The sequence below is a fragment of the Candoia aspera genome, chromosome 2 (genome assembly GCF_035149785.1).
Source record: "Candoia aspera isolate rCanAsp1 chromosome 2, rCanAsp1.hap2, whole genome shotgun sequence".
Taxonomy (NCBI): Eukaryota; Metazoa; Chordata; class Lepidosauria; order Squamata; family Boidae; genus Candoia; species Candoia aspera.
Window position 1 is genome coordinate 25,189,690 of NC_086154.1, and position 22,000 is coordinate 25,211,689.

Sequence of the window (22,000 nt, forward strand, 5' to 3'; positions counted from 1 at the left end):
TCCCCCATTAACCAATAAACAAACACAGCTACCACCCCCCACAAACTTCCCCAAAAGCTATGTAGCAAGGATCTCTTGAGATTGTGCTAAGTGAAGCTACAACTGGACAGAGCCAACGTAAGACCAGGCTTACTCTATATAGATTATACTCCTATATATATATAGAAGCTAGATGTTCTGGCCAAGGTTATTCTGATGTTCTTAATGTATTTTTTGGGATATGCTGTATCTGCTTTGCTTCAGAAGCAAGTTTACTGTTAGTTCACTGGATCCAGTCACTTTATTCAGACACCGCCCCAGAATGCACCACTGGCACGAAGATGTGATGCAAACATGCAGTGAAGATTAGAACATGTTCATCTCTCACAGAATGGGAGCATTCATACGCTACTTTGTTTGTTACTACAGAAACACAATGGTAGTCTTTCCCAGTTTAGCAACTCAGTATCCATCCTACACATGCTCAGAGGCTTTCAAACTCAGCACAGAATTGGTGGTTTCCAGATTTAGTTCTGCTTCTGATTCATTATATTTGGCACGGTTGCCAGACAATTAAAGGATTTTTCTGATTCTGGCTAATTTCAGCGTAGGTTCTATTCTGGCTGGAGTATGGATGCGGCCCTATATTTACCTTATAAAGCTCCCTTTCGGGATACCAAAGTCAGCATAAAAAAACGTAAATGATATAATTATGGGCATAAATATGGAAAAATGTGGCTCATTTGCCATGTTCCTCCAAGAGAAAACTAGATTTTGCAAGCAGCTGGAACCAGAATGGAATATAATGAACCTATAACTAGACCCCAGACAAAGCAAAACAGCATCCCCCTTAAATGCTTCCAATTATAGCAATAAAAATCACCACTCTTTACTGACCCATCTAGTGGCCCAGTAATTGACACATATTATCCAAAGCTTGACAGGACACAAGTGCAATTATCTGTAATTGCTGTCATGCATGGTCACATATATGACAGTATAAGCCAGTCTCCTGTCTGTTGTAAGAGGGCAGAATTTACGATGACAGCTCCTGAGAGATTTGGTTTTGCCATCTCTGTCTATCATTGACTCCAAAAAACATGGCTTTAAACATACGCAGAAGCTTTATAATGAGCAAAGAAGGAAAGAAGTTTGCTCAGTTGCATGGATAAGGGATTTGGCTCCCATTGTGACTGATGCCACAAGTTTATCGCTGCTCTAGTGAATTATTGGAATTTTTTCCCAATAACTGCACAAAGAAGACCAAAAAAGCACAACCCTTCAGAATTTGATTGGGAGAAAAGGGAACCAGAGTGGTGTAATTGTTAGGACTAAGGTTACGTTTAGGATTTGACAGAACCGTGTTCAAGTATGTACTCAATGTAACCCCCCTGGATGACTTTCAGTCAGTTACTCCCTCACCCCCACCCTCCATGTACCTCAGAGGACTGCTCTTATGGAGATAAAAATGGAGAGTGACTCCGTATAAACCCCTTGTACTCCTAGAAGAAAGGCACAATGTAACTAAATCATAATAAATACATGTTGGTAAAAATGTTTGATAAATACAGCCTTCTGCTCAGCTACATAGAATAAGCTTGATTGAATTGCCTTTAGAAGGAATGATAGGACTGCCTGTTATGTGATATTGAGTGTGAGACTTAAATTGGCTCTCACACCTGTGAAAATTGGGGCAAGATCGGAGCTGAGTCCAGCAGATTTCAGTCTTGACAGATACATGCTGTGATAAACTCATCAATTCAATTTCATGATTTCTTGAAAAATATGTGTAACCATACTACTGTATGTTCAGCTTTGGTTCACAGTGGAAAATCCTCCTTAGGAATTAGAAGAAAAGTGAACAATTGCCAAGCATAGCATTTTGCTGATATTTTAACTCTACCCCATATAATATGATCAACTGTCATTTTAAAGTAAGAGATTCAAAATGGCTCCAGCAATATGCAAGTCATTTTACTGACACAAATGTTTCCCTAGATCTAAATGTTTCTGTAGCATCCCTTGCAGTGTTATATTCCTGAGAGATGACATCCAGGGGAACATAATGTACAGATAATAAAGACAGTAAAAATTCTGAGATGGTAAAATGTGCTTCTAGAAATCAGCTCCAGGATGTCATTTTGCAACAAAACCTTATGCTGGCACCGCAAACATTAACAGACAGGCTTCATCTGAGGTACAAGTGCAATCCCATAGATTTCATATGTCAAATAATGAAGTGTAAAAATAGGAGAACTGAAAACCTTTTATAAGGTACAACCATCAACCAATGGAACAGTATGATATAAATAATAATTTCACAGGAAGTGGTTAACAGGCCCCCAGAAGCAAGGAATATCATACCTGCATGAAACAAAAGTTAGAGAATCTATAGAGACAGGATTGATTGCAATAATAATAATAATAATAATAATAATAATAATAATAATAATAATTCAACTAATAAATTAAAAAATAATGGTAGTCAAGGAATATGTAAGCACTGTATATGCTCATGCAAATCATATAGAAGCCTTATTTCCAGGCACAATACATTGTGTTTATTTGATATTTTAAATCCTCAGAAAATCATGGCATAGGACAGGATGGCAATGGCACCAGTGCACCTGGAGATACCTCTCTTGGCACCAATTCTTCAAATTCTTTCTAGATACTTTTTATCTTCATTTCCAGAAATGTCTCCTGGATCCCACATTTTGGGAAATAAATATAATGGATAGCTATAGCCCAGTGATGGTTTGGAAAAGTGCCAATTTGCTCAGAGACAAGACGAAGGTAAACCTGAATGGTACGGGTGATAAGAAGGTAACCACACCAGTTTGCTTTCTGGTAAATGGTTGTTTAGTTACTGGTCACATCTACAGTTATCAGCCATTTTGTGAATAGAACACACAGTGTTTGGGAGTCCTTGGTAAGTATGCTGATGACATATCGAATATATCAACAGGTAGTCCTGGCTTAACGAGCACAACTGAGCCTGGAATTTTGGTTGCTAAGCGAAGTGATCATTAAGCAAATCTGACCCAATTTTACGACCTTTTTTACAGCAGTCATTAAGTGTATCACCATGGGCGTTAAGTGAACCATGTGGTCATCAAGCAAATAATGTGGTTCCCCATTGATTTTGCTTGCCAGAAGCCGGTCGGGAAGGTTGAAAATGGCGATCATGGGACCATGGGATGCTGCAACGGTCATAAATGAGAACTGGATGCCAAGTGCCCAAATCGTGATCACATGACCGTGGAGACCCTGAAATGGTTGTGTGAAAACCAGTTGTGAGTCAGTTTTTTCAGCACCATCGTAAGTCCAAACCATCATTAAACACATGGTTGTTAAGTGAGGACTACCTGTACTAGCAAAACAGCTGCCCACCTCTAGTTTAGGTTCACTGCATTTACTGTACTTCTGGATCTTAAATATTTCTTAGTCAGTTTATAAAGAAAAAGGCCCCTGATGGCAGTTTACATAATAAGATCTAGTACAATAGTAAAACAGCAGAACATTTAACAATCATTAATAACAAACATCCAGCTCAGACAATGCTAAAATCTAGAGTGCAACTGTAACTAAAGATGAAGAATACTGAAGGTCTATAAAACAAGTGAAGGAAAGGCTGTATGACTGTACAGACCTTTCCTAAAAGTCTGCAGTGATGAGCCCTCACTAATTCTCAACTGCAATGGGGAGGACCATTGCAGAAAAGACCTTCAACTTCCCATTTCCACTATATTTCCAGCATGCATATGAGCAGCCATTAAGCTACCTACCAACGGCATGGGCATCATGCTATTTGGTTTCATGTTACCATTTAGGGAAAAAAAGAGGCCACAAACCGGCAGCTGGAGGAAGCAAGCTGGGAGTAGCGGGTGATGAACCAGCAGAGGTAGAAAGTAAAGAACAGTGGAAGAGCAAACAGGAATCCTTCCCGCTGTCTCAAACCACATTCAACTGAGCTGCAACAGAGTTCCAATTACAAATGCTCATCTGTATGTGTGTACGATAAGGCAGCATAGATGAATGTGGGTATATTCCAATCAACAATATTTACAGGTCATTGAAAGCACTGGAAATGGTATTATACTTGGGACCAGTAGAACAAATTTGACAGTTTTAGCAGAAATCACCCTAAGGATTTTGCCCCCATAGTACAAGCTTCTCTATTTCGCAAACACTTTCCTTGTTGATTTCTTATACTTGCTACCTTACTTTAGATGAATTACTGATGTTGGCATACCTACTCTTGCAGGTGCAAAAGCCACTTGTGACTTTGTCTCATTACTTCCATGAGAAGAGCTTAGACCAGCATTTCTCAGCCTTGGCAACTTTAAGATGTGTGGCTGGGGAATTCTGGGAGTTGAAGTCCATACATCTTAGTTGCCAAGGTTGAGAAACGCTGGCTTAGACAAACCTGATTTTGTAGAGGAAGCAGCAACAAGCTCTTGATTTAAAAACTGTCAGAATCCACAGTGCTTCTTCTGTAACCCATCTAGTTTCTTCTCCAGCCCATCTAATTAAAATTGCCATAGGCCCTGCAGATAGAATCCATGCTTCTACACTTATCTTTTCCTTTCAGAATAAACCTGTTTGTTTTAATGCTTTATAATGTGGACTAGTATTTTGATTTTCTAAAATTACTTCAGATTTGTTTATACAGATATATCAGTACATCAAATACAGAAAGTATGGCATAGCCAATATAGGTTGGTGCTTCTCTTATCAATATTTGGCCTGTCCAGGTATAAAGAGAAGTAAAGTAGAGACAAAGGGACTGCAAGATATACAGATCTTCCGGGGGGCTTTATTTGAGCCCCAAATAGAGTGAATCTGAAAGGAAGCATGTCTTAGAATCAAGCTGGCTGGAATTCTGTAATGCCAACACATTTGGTGGGTAGTAGACTGGGAAAAGATGCCATAAACTTTCTGATAGTGTTGATTCAACAACTACGTGCCAATTTCACAAAAAATAGCTGGAATAGGAAAATCAAGCCAGAAATCATGAATTTATAGCTTACATTAGGCCTTTCTTTTAGTTGATGCAGTATTATTTTGCTTAAAGATGTCTATGCAAACTATAGTTAAATGGAAACCTGAGATGATATTCTTCTAAGACAAAATTTACTTGTTCATGTTCCAGCTGATGCCATTTTGGCAATAAGGGAAAGGTTTTATAAGATCCCATTTTATATTCAGTTCTTTATTATGGTAGTACAATGCCAACTATTTATTCTACATATCCATTTGCATTCTCGTCTTCTCTTCTCCTATTTCCCCCCATTCTCGTCCACATAAAATAGCTTTCAGTATGTTTTTCAAAAGAGAAAAAAATCATCACAATTGGGGTATGTGGTTCTCGCACTGTGCACCATTTATAAAATGACTGAAGAGCTTGGGCAAATATGCTGTTTTCACAATCTAATAATTGCCTCAATGAGATGATTTTCCATACTTCAGTTACATCCAGAGGAAAGACAACGTAGGAGGACAGAGATGGCTAAAGGGAGAAAAAGATAAAAACCAGCATCCTTCATCAAAAGTTTAAAAGAAAATGAAAGGAATTTTAAAGCACCCAGATAATGAAGCAGAAAAGCAAACCTCTTTTTTGCAGGAAGAAAAAAACAGGAAGACACTATTACATGTAATCAGACTCAGGATCACAGTTTGATTACTTTTCCACCGCTACAGAGAAGGAGGGCAAATATCTGCAGGGTATAAACTGAAGAAGTATAGACACTGACATTTTCTAGTGGTAACACCTAGGCAATTTAAAAAGTGTCACACTTGCCAGACAGGTAGTATAGAAATGTTTTAAATAAATGAATTAAAAAATGTTTGTTTTGGCTTCAACAAAATCTCATGTCTTTCCAAACAGGCAGTTGTTCAATCCAAGCTGTACACTAGAACACGTTAACAGTGGATATAATCTCCGAATGCTTAAAGAGAAAAATGTAATGTTGCCTAAGATATTTATAGACATCTTATTTTCTGCTCCAAAGCTACTGTTGGCCTCGCGGGGTAAACCAGATAGCAATCACAACCAGATGAGCTAATTCTACTTTATTGTAAAGCTACATTGACAGACTCTTGCAAGTGTGAAAGTACAATTCTCCCTCCTTCCCCGGTCCCCTTTACAGCCGAGAAACTAGGGACGGTCCTTTCTGAGGCTCTTGCCTGCCCACTATTCAGCTGTGGGCTACGCTCCCTCTTAGCTGACTGTTCCCTAGGCGGCATCTCTTTGCCCTGTTTCCCAAGGTCTTTCCCACATATTGTACCATTACAGCCACGTAAGAGGTTTAACTATTTTTCCAATGGAAAAGACAGGAACAAACACATAAAGAAATACATATGCAAAATGGAGAAAGCCTTTGTCCTGTTTTGTTTATTGGATGTAGTACTTAGAATATATAATGTTTTCAACACGGTGAAGGGGAGAGAAGGGAAAGATGTTTCTGGAACTTGATAGCTAAAAACTGTTGTTTCCTTGTTGAGAATTATTTATTTTCTGGACCATAAGCGGAAGAGGAAAAAACAAAGATGACTGACTGAAAACAGCCAAACTTGCTAAACAACATTTAGAGAGAGAGGCTGTCAGAAAGAGATCACATAAGTAGATTTAATCAGTCTGTCTATCAGGATAACCATTATTCAAAATAACCTCTGTAGGTTGGATGTTGTTGTTCATAAACCACATTAATCCATATTAAAATTGAGGAACAAGAAGGTGTGAATGTAATCCCATGCCCCAGGTGCTATAAAGCTTTAAAAAAAAACAACCTCTTCTCATTTCACTTTCAGCCCCAAACTACAAAACAGATAGAAGAATGTGAATAAAAATCACAGATTAGCAGAAAAGGTGTCTATATTAGCATTTTGAGCCTGAATACTTTTGGCATTAAGAAATAAGTTACAGCAAAACAATGGGGCCTGATTCAGCATAATGAATGCTTAAACCTATTTAATTCCTACTTATGTTCAGGAGACTTAAGCACAAACCAGGTTTAAAAATATATAATGTTCCACTATTATCAATGGGGTTTATGCATGCTTAAGATTTTCTGTCTTGCTCCCAACCTGATACGGCAAGGATTTTAACTTGCACTATTATTTGTATTTTTGACACTCCTGTGAAATCACAGTGAAAAAGCCATGTATATCACAAGCTCTTTTATATGAATAAAGTGGTGTGACAGAATGACGCATGGGAGAAGCCTCTTGGATAATTGGGCTTTTTGTTACTTGCCTAGCTGTGAGAAAAAAAAAGTCCAATGCTATAAAAATAAAATTATGGATTAGTTTTTCCTCTCCTTACATTTCAGTTAAAATCACCTGCAACAGCAGTCATTATAGGAGAACTGTGTTAGTCAATGGTAGCAAAAAAATCAGGACAAGTCTGATAGCAGCTTTTCCAACAATCAAATTTCATTAAAAGGTGTAAACTTCATGAGCTGCAGCCCACTTCATCAGATTTTCTGCAATACCAGTGTAGAACAGAAAGAAACAGGTCAGAGACTAGCTTTAGAAGCTCTTAAAACCTAAATCAATGGCTCTGGATAAAACATTAGATTTATCAAAGAGTGGATCAGGGGAAAATTTAGTGCCTTGTGAGGTCAGGTTTTCTAAGCATAGACACAGCAGTAATATTGTACATGTAACTATTATTTAGACTGTTCATGGGGATCTGTCACCCTCCATATGTGCTAAATTGTATAACCAATTATCACCAGGCATGGGTCATTGGTGAAGCAGGCTGCAGTTGAAAATATATGGAGGGCATTCAGTTGCTTAAGAACATAAGAACAGCCCTCTGGATGAGGCCAAGGCCCTCTGCAGTCCAACATTTTTTTTTTCACTATGGCCAGCTAGATGTCTCTGAGATGCTTATGAGCAGGAGACCAAGGCAACCACCCATTGTTCTCCTGTAAAGTGGAGATAGTTCTTCCCCCAACCCCAAGGTAAGACTGCACCTTCCAGACTAACAATGATTCCATAGACCTGTTCTATCTCTTTATTTAACCCCTCTTAAAGCCACTTTAAAGTAGGAAGATTGATTTAAACAGCACGGAGATATTCTGTCCAGCACTGAAAAACATTGTCCAGCACCTACTATACTGACTTTTAAATGTTCAGGAGATACAGAGTTGAAGCTCACTTGATTCAAGTGATCTAGGGTCAGCTATTAATTTTGAAAACAACAAAAACACTGGTAACAGGAAACTTATTTAATTGGAGCAGCATTGTTTAAGACAGGGGCTCTCAAACTTTGCTATACTGAAACTCCTTAAAATGATAAATGAATTTGTGTGACGCCCCCGACCATGAATAAAACTAATAAATTAAGTGGAATTAATGCTGGGCAAAAAATACATGTACCACTTACTAAATGATATGCAACTTCCATCAAGCTTTCTTGATTTAAGCTTACTTTTAAAATGCTAGACATTTTAAAAAATACTAAATTTAACATACATATTTCTAGAGATACTCCAGATATAGGACAATGCATCATGCCAGAAGCCACCAGCTAGCAGGAGACCATCTTTCGATCATTATGCTGCTATGATTGGCAGATGGCTCTAAACAGGAGGCTAGCCCCATAGTTTTTACTATTTCTCAAAACTCATTCAGGCTTTCCTCGCCACTGCTGGCTTGCCCAGGCAAAGCAGGGACAAGTATTAACAGTGCTCCCATTTCCCTTGTGCAAGGCTGATCAGCTTTCATATAATGCTGTGCCCCCCCCCCCACTTTAATTGCTTGTGACCTTGGTGAGGTTACAACCCACCGTTTGAGAGCCCTTGACTTTGGATTATGGGCTATCAGGTTGGTGTTAACTCTTAGCAATCACATTGATGGATTTTCTCCATGATGATCTGTCCCCAACTTGGTCTTTCAGGTCTTCCAACAGTTCACCCACCATCAATGTAATTGAGTCCATCCACCTTGTTGCTGGTCATCCTCCTCTTTTCTTTCCTTCCATCTTTCTCAGCATTATGGACTAGGGAGTTAGGTCTTTACATAATGTGTCCAAAATATGAACACCTTGAAAAAGATATTCAGATTCTGTCACTTCTCTATACCTGTAAAGATCAGATTCATTCAAGCAAACATTTTCCCTGTGACACTTCATGGAAGGGAAAGTTGGACTTTGAAGAAGCAGGATAGTTAGAGAAGACTTCTGGAAATATCATGGATAATCAAGAAAACAAACAAATGGGTCATAGAACACATTAATCCAGGCTTCTCATTTAAGGCACATATGATAGTTTCAAAACATATTTTGGACACATTAGGCAAAGACCTGGCTCTTTAATTAATCAATCAAACAAACAAACAAACAATAACTTGAAGTGAGAACAATTAAGAAATTGGCTTTTGATAACTAGGTTCAGGCAGGTGGCTTCTATAAGATGCACGGAAATTCTCTCCTGGAGTGAGACAAAGGCAATGTGTAACTAACTTTGAGCTCCATCAGATTTGTGTCGCTTCCATTTTGCCTTTGAAAGATAAAATAAAATTACCTTCCCTCCTCACAAATGCAGAACAAATAGAGAGCCCTGAGACTTCCTGTCAGTCTTTAGTATCCAATGCAAGCTTGTTTCAAAGATTATAACTCTCCAGCATCAAAAAAACTGGCAGTCTCAGATTTCTAGGATGCTAATTTGTGGTAAAAGCATTAGAAATATGTCCTGCAGATTGTCAGGAAAGCTTTAGACAGCCCCACAATGGCGTAAATTTTGGAACGAACAGCACTGAATACTTAAGATGGGAGGAAGTGGGCAGCTGTTATTTATTAGGTTTATATTAAAATTAGCATTCCCTGGAATAAGCACCCCATATTAACTATGACCATGACTGACACTACTTTGAGCTGAAGTGAGAAAAGGGTTATTTTGCTTAGGCTAGATGGTAATTTAAATAAGAAATGGGGGGGGGGTACCTAACCACAATTGGGAAAGCATTATTGCCTTCTGCCCATTTAATAAACCTATTCATATTATTTTTGTATATATTTTGTATATATTCATTGGTAAGTATAACAGCCAGTACTTGATAAAGTACCACCAAAAATATAGAGTTAGGGTTAGTAAAATCAGAAAAAGATATATAGGATAATGAATATGTGTCTAATTTTTGTAAAAACTAAAAGGAGATCCATAAAATGTCATGCTATATGCTATAAAACTAGCTCAATCCTTTAACATATTATTCAGTCTAGTCATATAGACCATCTAGTGCTCCATCTTCTCAATTTTAGTACATGTTATTTCGATACAGTGATATTTATGTAAGATGCTGAAATTCTTAACATTCTGTTATATAAATGCCTTAGAGTATTAAATGTAAATAAAAAAGAAAGAAAAAATGGATATTCTGTAAAAATTAATCACAATTTTGAATGTTAATGTTCCAAGCATTATAATTATTTAACCTATTCATGTTCTGCGTATCTTCTGAAATTTACAACTATTTCCCTGAATGTCCTGAGGCTCAAATAGCTGTTTATAATGTGTATCTAGGTTCATCCAAATTCTCTTTTGCTTCCATCCACTCTCTGAAGATCAGAGATATTTGCTTGGCAAAGCAACCTAGTCCTGATATTTCTGGGAATCAGCTACTGATTCATACCATTAAGTCTAATTTAATTTGATTATTTTATTTAAAACAATTATGTGTAACCTTTCAAACACTTTTCTTCCACTGCAGCTTGGTTTTCAAAAATTATCATCTAAAATTCCAAGCAGAAACTTGTTGCTTAAAATACAAAATATCACCATCATCATAATCAGAAATTAAAACAACCAGGAAAAATATAATTTAAAGGTTAGCAGCACAATAAACTATTTAAAGGTCTGTTGTTGTTTATTCGTTTAGTCGCTTCCGACTCTTCGTGACTTCATGGACCAGCCCACGCCAGAGCTTCCTGTCGGTCGTCAACACCCCCAGCTCCCCCAGGGACGAGTCCGTCATCTCTAGAATATCATCCATCCACCTTGCCCTTGGTTGGCCCCTCTTCCTTTTGCCCTCCACTCTTCCTAGCATCAGCATCTTCTCCAGGGTGTCCTGTCTTCTCATTATGTGGCCAAAGTATTTCAGTTTTGCCTTGAATATCATTCCCCCAAGTGAGCAGTCTGGCTTTATTTCCTGGAGGATGGACTGGTTTGACCTTCTTGCAGTCCAAGGCACTCTCAGAATTTTCCTCCAACACCACAGTTCAAAAGCATCGATCTTCCTTCTCTCAGCCTTCCTTATGGTCCAGCTCTCGCAGCCATAAGTTACTATGGGGAACACCATTGCTTTAACTATGCGGACCTTTGTTGTCAGTGTGATGTCTCTGCTCTTAACTATTTTATCAAGATTTGTCATTGCTCTTCTCCCAAGGATTAAGCGTCTTCTGATTTCCTGACTGCAGTCAGCATCTGCAGTAATCTTCGCACCTAAAAATACAAAGTCTTTCACTGCTTCTACATTTTCTCCCTCTATTTGCCAGTTATCAATCAAGCTGGTTGCCATAATCTTGGTTTTTTTGAGGTTTAGCTGCAAGCCAGCTTTTGCACTTTCTTCTTTCACCTTCATCATAAGGCTCCTCAGTTCCTCTTCGCTTTCAGCCATCAAAGTGGTATCATCTGCATATCTGAGATTGTTAATGTTTCTTCCAGTGATTTTAACTCCAGCCTTGGATTCCTCAAGCCCAGCATGTTGCATGATGTGTTCTGCGTACAAGTTGAATAGGCAGGGTGAGAGTATACAGCCCTGCCGTACTCCTTTCCCAATCTTAAACCAGTCCATTGTTCCATGGTCTGTTCTTACTGTTGCTACTTGGTTGTTATACAGATTCTTCAGGAGGCAGACAAGATGACTTGGTATCCCCATACCACTAAGAACTTGCCACAATTTGTTATGGTCCACACAGTCAAAGGCTTTAGAATAGTCAATAAAACAGAAATAGATGTTTTTCTGAAACTCCCTGGCTTTTTCCATTATCCAGCGGATATTGGCAATTTGGTCCCTAGTTCCTCTGCCTTTTCTAAACCCAGCTTGTACATCTGGCAATTCTCGCTCCATGAATTGCTGAAGTCTACCTTGCAGGATCTTGAGCATTTCCTTACTGGCATGTGAAATCAGTGCCACTGTTCGATAGTTTGAACATTCTTTAGTGTTTCCCTTTTTTGGTATGGGGATATAAGTTGATTTTTTCCAGTCTGATGGCCATTCTTGTGTTTTCCAAATTTGCTGGCATATAGCATGCATTACCTTGACAGCATCATCTTGCAAGATTTTGAACAGTTCAGCTGGGATGCCGTTGTCTCCTGCTGCCTTGTTATTAGCAATGCTTCTTAAGGCCCATTCAACCTCACTCTTCAGGATGTCTGGCTCTAGCTCACTGACCACACTGTCAAAGCTAGCCCCGATATTGTTATCCTTCCTATACAGGTCTTCTGTATATTCTTGCCACCTTTTCTTGATCTCTTCTTCTTCTGTTAGGTCCTTGCCATCTTTGTTTTTGATCATACCCATTTTGGCCTGGAATTTACTTCCGATGTTTCTAATTTTCTGGAAGAGTTCTCTTGTCCTTCCTATTCTATTGTCTTCTTCCACTTCCACGCATTGCTTCTTTAAAAATAATTCCTTATCTCTTCTGGCTAACCTCTGGAATTTTGCATTTAATTGGGCATATCTCCCCCTATCACTGTTGCCTTTTGCTTTCCTTCTTTCTTGGGCTACTTCTAGTGTCTCAGCAGACAGCCATTTTGCCTTCTTGGTTTTCTCTTTCTTTGGGATGTATTTTGTTGCGGCCTCCTGAACAATGTTGCGAACTTCTGTCCATAGTTCTTCCGGGACCCTATCTACTAAGTCCAGTCCCTGAAATCGATTCTTCACCTCCACTGCATATTCCTTAGAAATATTAGTGAGCTCACATCTAGCTGATCTGTGGGTCTTCCCTAATCTCTTTAGTCTGATCCTAAATTGTGCAAGAAGAAGTTCATGATTTGAACTACAGTCAGCTCCAGGTCTTGTTTTTACCGACTGTATAGATGTCCACCACCTTTGGCTGCAAAGGATGTAGTCCATCTGATTTCGGTGTTGTCCATCCGGTGAAGTCCATGTATAAAGCCGTCTCTTAGGTTGTTGGAAGAGAGTGTTTGTTATGCAGAGTGAGTTGTCTTGGCAAAATTCTATCTGCCTATGTCCTGCTTCGTTTTGTTCTCCCAGGCCATGCTTACCTGTAATTCCAGGTGTCAACTGACTGCCCACCTTAGCATTCCAGTCTCCCGTGATGAAAATAACATCTCTTTTAGGCGTGTTGTCCAGTAGGTGCTGCAGATCCTCATAGAACTGCTCTACTTCAGCTTCTTCAGCATCTGTGGTTGGAGCATATATTTGGATCACTGTGATGTTAGGTGGCTTGCCCTGAATTCAAATTGAGATCATTCTGTCGTTTTTTGGATTGTATCCAAGCACTGCTTTAGCCACTTTACGATTAATTATGAAGGCTACTCCATTTCTTCTGTGGTCCTCTTGTCCACAGTAGTAGATCTGGTGGTCATTTGATGTGAAGTGGCCCATTCCAGTCCATTTCAGTTCACTGACGCCCAAAATGTCTATCTTTAATCTTGACATCTCACCAATAACCACATCCAATTTGCCCTGGCTCATAGATCTTACATTCCAGGTTCCAATGGTGTATTGATCCTTAGAACATCAGATTCACCATTCACCAATGTCTAAACATTATGAACCAGATATTCAGCTGGTATAAATGTTGCTCTGCCAAATCATCAAACTAGGCTTATTTGTATCAGCTGGAAAACTGATTCTATTCATAGAATGTCTTGTGCAGGGAATCAGAATTGTCATATCTTGTGTCTTTATAACTGGTCCAAGCTCTCTTATTTATTTCTGCAGTTATAATTAAACCAATTAAAAAGTATTGCTTGCTACCTATGAGTTTCATTTAATCAGTGGTTGGATTGCTATGCTATTAAGAAACTGAAGGCACTCAGCATATTTATCTTTGGAAAGGCTAAAGGGAATAGGATAGCAGCTTTTAAATAACTGAAGCGGTGTCACACAGACCACTGTGATTTGGACAGCCACATACTGAAGATGATTTAATCTGAATTTGTGGGAATTGGACTCAGTGACCTAAATCAAAGGTCCCCAAAGCTTGGGGGTTGGTAGACACATTTGGAATTTTTAGAACATGCAAGTGTTTTCCTCAAATGGCTGTTGGGCAGGTTAGCCCATTCTCAAAATAGCTACTATGTGGGACAAAACAGTTACAAAGTGCACTGGTTTAGTAGAATCGGTGCTACCTGCCACCTCCTGTATCTTATCTCTTCTACACGGTGACCCCTATTTTTTAAAATAAAAAGACCATGTGAATCAGAAAATTTTTGCTCTTCCTCATAGAGGAGAACTGAACATTGAGAAAGGGGTCCAAAAAAACAGGGAAATGAGGAGAAGGAGCCAGGATGACTAGAAGTGGGACAGACAGGATGGAAGGCTAAAAAGCAGGCATCGTGGTGCATTAAGAAAATGAAGTGACAGAGGAAAATAAAAGAGGCAAAACTGGAGGGCAAACAATGTTTAGTTATTAAAACAAAAACAACAAAGTTGGCATAGTTACACAGTTTATCCATATTGCTGAATTAAACCAAAGCTGGCAGAATTCATTAAAATCACATGACAAGCTGAACATGATTTACAGGCCGCAATAGTTTAGATTCATAAAATACACTGAGGCAAATCCAAACTTAATCTATGTGTTGTTCATGGAAGAAATGGCAGCGCATGTGAGCCAGGATGCCGAAGACAGGACTCATTTTCATATAATGATGTGAAATCAGGCTGATCAAATGGGTCGGGTCCCCTGGGACAAGACCACTGCTGGCCCCCATATTCTCCTAGCTCTGTTCTCATCTCCTCCTGCTTGTTACTACTGTACTTGAAAAGAGGCCCTGGAGTAGCTCCCTGTTTGTTCTGGGTTGGATGCAGAAGAGGTCCTGAGACAGAAAATAAGTGGTGTCTGTGGCTAAAAAGATAAGGTGGGCCATGGAAGAGCTCTCTATCTCACCCCCAAATGAGATGACCAGTTTCCCAAATGAGATGACCAGCAAAATCTTGAGCTCTAGTTCTCCATTTAATCATAGTGTTGGCTACTATGGGTTAACATAAAAAGCAATCTAATGTTGTCTGCTTTAGCTGGAAAAAAGAAAATATTTTTTTGATGCCTGAAAACCCTACATGGGAAAGTCTGAGTTATTGAGTTACTGAAGGAAGCATCTCTGCCTCATTTGCAGGATGTCCTCTAGATCTGGAAACAAATAATTTGAGCCTAAATATCCTACACCACTCAATTCTTGTGCAAGCTTCTGGTCCAATAAATCCTGTTAATATGCAGGAATCTAAGTGCCTGTAACTTAGAAACTGAAGATCACCTGTTGCTAAGCACCTACCTTCTCTATATGTTGCTAAGCAGCTGGTAATGCAGCTTCATTTGCTGTTCTCATGCCTTCCATTCATAGATTACTCGATAACCTTGAGACTCCAAATTGCTAAAATACAATAAAGACAGAAGCACTACCATCCCATTTACACTTTCTTTTTCTATTTCCCTGCTTTTAAAAAAGCTAGCACCAGATGTTCAAGTTTAGCATTAACTCAGGAGCTTAAGTAGCACTTTGGTGGGTCACGCAATGTGGATCCTCTGAGATGTCCTCAGAAAGATGAAAGAAAAATCTAAGGATATCTATGCTTCTCAGATCTATATTCCCTTTAAATTTCTGTTCCCTCCTTGCTTTGCAGTCATTCTGCAGGCACACTCAATTAATATTTAATAAATTCACTTGTATTAGCATCGATTCCTATAGGCTATCTTTAAATTTACAAGATTCCAACTTGGAATAATCATAATATAATGAGTCAAAATCATAACAGCCTATTATTACAGTTTGTAGGAACAGAGGAAAAAGGGAAAGGAGGAAGGTAGAATTTGACTTTCTCTAATCTGATAAAATTTGCACCCTGTGAGAAATGGATTACCAAACCACATCTGGAGTTTCTAACTCAAACCTAAGAAAAAACATCAGATTCATATGCAAAGACACAGTATAACAATTTGAAGAAGGATTTCTGGCCTCCATGAATTATTTTTAAAAACAATTACTAGAGCGATTATCCATGCAAGCCACTTTTCACAATGTCCTTTGCAAATTAAGCTGTCAATTTCAAACATAAAAAATGACCAGGAGAAAAGACGAATGAACCAAGCAAAATGTAAATAATAAAAATACATTAATATTTTACACTGGCAATATACCATGCCCCATCCATCTTGTTAATGTCCCGAGTGGCTACAGGCAATTCTCATTTTAGACTCTGAAATATTTCTTCAGGAAGACTGAAATGTACAGTGAGTTTGTCCAAGGCCTGGCTTCTTCTCTGTGAGACCTGCAAAGGCAGGGCTTTGACTGTTGCTGAGGTTGAGACCATCTACTGTGTCCTGACCCTTTGAATAGCCCTTCTCCATCTGGTATTCTAGAGAGGCTCTAAAGCTACTGCTTCAGGAAGTTACTGCTATTGATGGTGCCTAGAGATTATATGATGGAGAGAGGGGCAACATGGCCATTTTCACATAACATACTTCATAACTGTTTTAATCATGGCTTCTTGAAAAAACTAGAATAAGCTAGTATCAGTCAAAAATATGAACAAAATGCTTATAACTTGGTTGGTATTTCCTTCTGCTTTTGCTTTGCATTACTTGAGGCCCCAAGTCCCCTTCTGCAATCCTCAGAGGCCTTTCTGACTATGATTGCTGAAAACATACAACAAACAACGTATCTCTTAGCACAACATGGATGTTCAACTTTATTTTTGCATTTATTTGCATTAGGATTTTGGATTTCTGTTGGTAGGCTTTAATATTATATATTAGTATATATATATACAGGCAGTCCTCATTTAGTGACTGCCTCTTTAGTGACCATTTGCAGTTACAATGGCGATGAAAAAGTAACTTTACGACCAATCCTCGCATTTACAACCTTTGCAGATCTGTAAACAAAGGAAAGCTAAAGTAAGATCATAAGCACAGTTGCAGTTTCATTTAGTGACTGCTTTGCTTAACAACCAAGTTGCCAGTCCCAATTGTAGTCACTAAATGAATACCTGTACTTAATTTTAAGATATATTTATTAATATTATTTGCATTATTTATTTAAATGTTGCTCTGTAAGTGAATGGGCATGTAATGCAACATTGTATGTGAATGTTTCTGATTCATTAGCTGTTCCAAGCCCAGATCCAAACTGAATTCAAAGATAGCAAGATTCTAGTTAAATCTGAGATTTGAGATTCAAAGTATAGAGATCTGATTTCAAAAATGATCACACACTGTAATGGGAAAGCATCGAAGTGCCTGACGTTTTGTCCGCACATGGAAGAAAATCTGCAAAATCTGTTAGAGATTCTACAAAGTCCACTGAATATCCAAATCAAATGTTTTTGATGTGATTTGAAGATGCAACTGGGAATGATGATTTGACTGAGTCTCCTTCAAACAGAATCATCCTTCCAACAATCACACAGCCATAATGGTTACCATAGAGAAGAAATGAAGGAAGAAACAACACAGTAAGAAGTACTGGAAACGTCTCCCCCACACACCCTCACAAAACCTGATTTCAGAGCTGCTTGCAGCATTTTGCTTTGATGACTGAATGCTCTTATAAGTTACTCCATGAATAAGAACCTCATAGCATATTCTAAAGAAGAGCTCCTATGTATGGGAATGTGTATGTGCACATGTACATCTAAGTACCCTAAGTTGCATCTGCAGGGATTCAGGTGATAAAATAGTTAAGAATGCTCTTCCTTAGATATTAAAATGGGAGACTTTGGCCCTTCTTACGCATATCTGCAGATACACAGGGGCATTGTACTTTCCTGACCTCTGATGCTGCAAATTGACTTTTATCAGCAGCATTATTTTCCTTAATTTCATCCAATACAAATAGGTTGGTAGAAAAATGGAGGTTACGTAGAAATGGTGGTATGGTCCCAAGATCTGTTTCACATGTTTAATATGTCAAGAAGGCAGGGAAAATGAAGCATTTTTACTTATGAGCCTTGTATAAGTCAACCAGACAAGTGGAGAACATTATGGAGTCCTAACTGAGAATTTCTATGGAATGGGCTCTGTGATACAGTAGATCAAATCTTAGGATCTTATAGGGAAGTGGAGTGGAGCCACATGATTTGTTAAGCATTTGGCTGATTGTTTATTTTCATTATTGTTTTTTGTTGTTGTCGTATTTGGCTGAGATTGTATGACTAGTCCAAGGTAATTCAGCAACCTTTCTGGTTGAGTGAAGATCTACCCCAAATCTACAGTATATCTCTCCAATTAAAGTCCAATATTCTAGCAATTATGAATCATTGACTCAGTATTTGCCATGTTGCTTCTTATAATAACTTAGCAATTATATCAGTGATTTTATTATAGATATAATTTTCAGGAACTTAAAGTAACTGAAAATAATGGCAGCTTGGTATCATTAGTACTTGTAAATATTTCTGAGGGGGAAAAGCCGAGTCTATAGGGTGAAAGATGGGGGAACTAAATGCTTCTCTCCTAGAGGTGCTCTGGTTTTTATATACCTTTGCCTGCCTTGATGCAGCTGCTTGGTAGATACTGTTACCATTAATTATCTTCCAGGGAGATACCTTCACCCGTCACCTTCCTCTTCCTATTTGTATGGGACAAATAGGGATCCCACAGCATGAGTCCTCACTAGCAAGTAACAACAACAAAAGGAAATAGACTGTGAAGCCAACTCTTGAATTTGTAGCTTTTAGAAAATACGATTAGACAAAACAGACCTCCCTCCTTTGGTTAGTTAGTTGAATAACACAAAGTATAATTTAAAATCAACTTTATTAAAAGTAAAAAAAGAGAAAAAAAACTTTTTAAACTTTATGTAGTCACAAGTAAGAGAAGAGGACAAACAGCAGCAAGGTGGATGGATTCAATTGCAGTGGTGATGGACGCACCATTGGAGGACCTGAAGGACCAGGTTGGGGACAGATCGTCCTGGAGAAAATCTATCTACGTGGTTGCTAAAAGCTGACACCAACTTGATGGCACATAATCAATCAATCAATCAATCAATCACATACAAAAAACAATAGTGGATAAGATAAGAAAGACAACACTGAAAATATCAGAAACAGTATCTTACAGGAATCTCCCATAAAAAAACTATCAAGAGAATATAAACTTGGGACAAATCCAAGGAGGATTTGGAGCAGGATCTGCTGCTGAAAGAGCCCAAAAAGTAATGGATATATATAAATTTGCACAGATATAATAAAGTTCACATACAATAGTTATCAAATATTATAACCAGTATTCCCATTGAAGTAAATCAAACATCTAAATCAGTGTTTCTCGACCTTGGCAACTTTAAGACGTGTGGACTTCAACTCCCAGAATTCTTAAAGTTGCCAAGGTTGAGAAACACTGATCTAAATGCAGAATTGTGGCTAAAAACATTACCCATACATTAGAAATGAAGGGTGATTCCCATGAACAATTCCTGCCAGATTTTCCTGGATAATCTCTAAATCAAGTTAATGGCAACCTTAATTCAGATTCTTAGGAGAACTTTTTACCATTACACTTTTTACTGTAATCCTAGTTTCCTAAGGTAATTGTTGCCTGAAACAGATTTCCTTGTCTCACTTACTCCTGGATCCCATCCTGAAGATTCCAGCTACTCTTCTCTGTGTTCCCCAGAGCTTCTCTCTCCCCCTGCCCCCCAGGCTTAGATTTTGAAATGACTTTGTCTATCTTATGAGAAAAAGGAGGAGTGAGGGATGTGGATGAAGGCCAGAGCAGGTATCCACTGTCCCTCTGAATGATGAAGATTGAAATCCAGATAAGTGGATGTGGATTCCCTGTCTGGGATGCAATTGCCTGTCCTGTGATTGCTTAGGTGGCATCACAACAATTTCATCTACTGAATTTATAGCAGATTACAAATGAGAAAAGCAGAAAGAGCAAGCTAGTGAAATTGTTGGTGGGTTTTATTTTTTTGCCAGGCTGGATGATGCAATTGCTGGATATAGAACTAATATTTGGGTTTCCTTGGACCTTGAGCTTGTTTGGAGGTTCTAGCAGGGGAGTGCAGCTATTGTATACCCTTGACCGAAGATTGGTACACTCCTTCTCTCTGGGATGGTTGTCCTCTTCCACTGAGCGCGCAGCTTCAGGAGGGACAAACATGGAGCAGTGAAGGAGGAAGGGGACACCCGCCTAGTCAGCCAGATCAGCCGAATCAACCCTGGCGATCAATGGGGTGACAGATACCACAGCCAGATCACCCTCATATCCATATTTGGGTTACAGATTTGTTCAGGTATATTTTTTGTTTTTTAGAGTAGGATGATGGGGCAATTGTTTTGGAAAAGCCCCATACAAAGCTGAAGTGACATTCTGTCACCTTTATGGACTCTATGCATGCCTGAAATATTATAACATGGTGGCAGCAAAGGCTGTTCAAGGGCTAACAATCCTCTCTCATCTGAGAAAGCTGAAGACAAGCCATTACCCTATTGGATGAGATGGTAGCATTTCCATGCAATATTATATATGCCACCCACAAGCCATAACAGCAAATACCTGTTCTGGTTTCAGCCCAGGAGGAACCCAAGCATATTCTTCCAAGGCACAGCCCGAGTCATCATCAGAAGTCGAATTCCTCTGGAAGTCAAACATCAGCTTGGTCACCGTCTTCTCCATTTCTAAAGGCATCACTGTTTCAAAGTGTTCTGCCTGTGGGCACTTACAGTGCCGGCAAATTTTCCTGGGGATGTGAAAAAAAAGGCCAAAGGTTATCCTCTGATGTTGTGATCAACGGGATTTTGTTTATCATAATAATGGAATAAGTGGTGTTAGAATACATTAAATTAAATATTTAAGATAATAAGGAATCAGAATGTTTGGGGCATGAATATTGATGGAAGGCCATTTGGGCATCTATATGCCATGTTTCCATAGTTTTAAAATTATAATTAAATAAACAAAATTATGATTTCACACCTATTGAACCCCCAAGCGCTTTTCTGAAAGAAATTGATGGGTTTGGCTAATTATTGAACATAAGATGATCAAAATGCAGTATATGTTGTGATCACATGCTATAGTGGGTTTCTTTTGAATGGAAGTGATTTCACATATTAATTTCATTCTGTAAGACTTGAGTAGACTAAGATCTTCTTTTGAATTATATATCCCTGATTTGGCAAGTACCAGGAGAACAATGGATAATGCATATTTTTATGATCACAGAAACACAGATACATGCATTTTCCCTCACTTATACAGCTGTCTGAAGAAATCACTTCCCTTTCAATATCTGAGCATGCAATTTACCATCAGGGTTCCCATTTAAAGGACTGTTTAGAAATCTGGTTATTTTCTCTTTAAGCTGACTTAAATGGTAATAGTTAATTAAATCCATGCCATGTTATTATACAACATCACACACACAGACAGATACAAAATATTAGTTTTGTTTAGCACATAACAGATGTATGTTTTTGCAGAATTTGTTCTCCTTCCTTCCCCTTACTTCATTATTCAGCATAAAGGATCTGAATGGCTTACAGTTCCTGTTCTAGTAAGTAAAATTAAAACAATATAAAAACCTGGCCCAACCCAATCCTGTCAATCAATAGCACCATCATCTTTAGGGTAAAATCATTATTTCATTCTTGTCCCCAAAAGCTCTCCAAAAGAGCCAGGTCTTGACTACTCTATGGATGTGTAGTAGGGAAGGGGCATTTAATGATTTTTGTGTTTGCCATTTTAAAAAGAAAATGAAAATAGCAGCTGAGGAACACTGGCGCAAGCCAATTTGGGCTAACCTAAGTTGAGATACTATATCTGCTGTGGTCATTGTGATATCTATATCCATGGGAAATGGTTATTGGAGTGAGG

General features: G+C 38.5%; 1 protein-coding gene across 1 annotated transcript in view; it reads right to left on the reverse strand.

The window, feature by feature from the left end:
* PRICKLE2 (prickle planar cell polarity protein 2) overlaps positions 1-22,000 on the reverse strand; it is a 291,314-nt gene that overhangs the window by 78,770 nt on the left and 190,544 nt on the right. The window contains exon 2 of the mRNA XM_063291533.1: positions 20,681-20,864. Coding sequence (XP_063147603.1) covers positions 20,681-20,812 — 132 coding nt within the window. The 5' untranslated portion in view covers positions 20,813-20,864. The remainder of the gene's footprint in view (positions 1-20,680; positions 20,865-22,000) is intronic.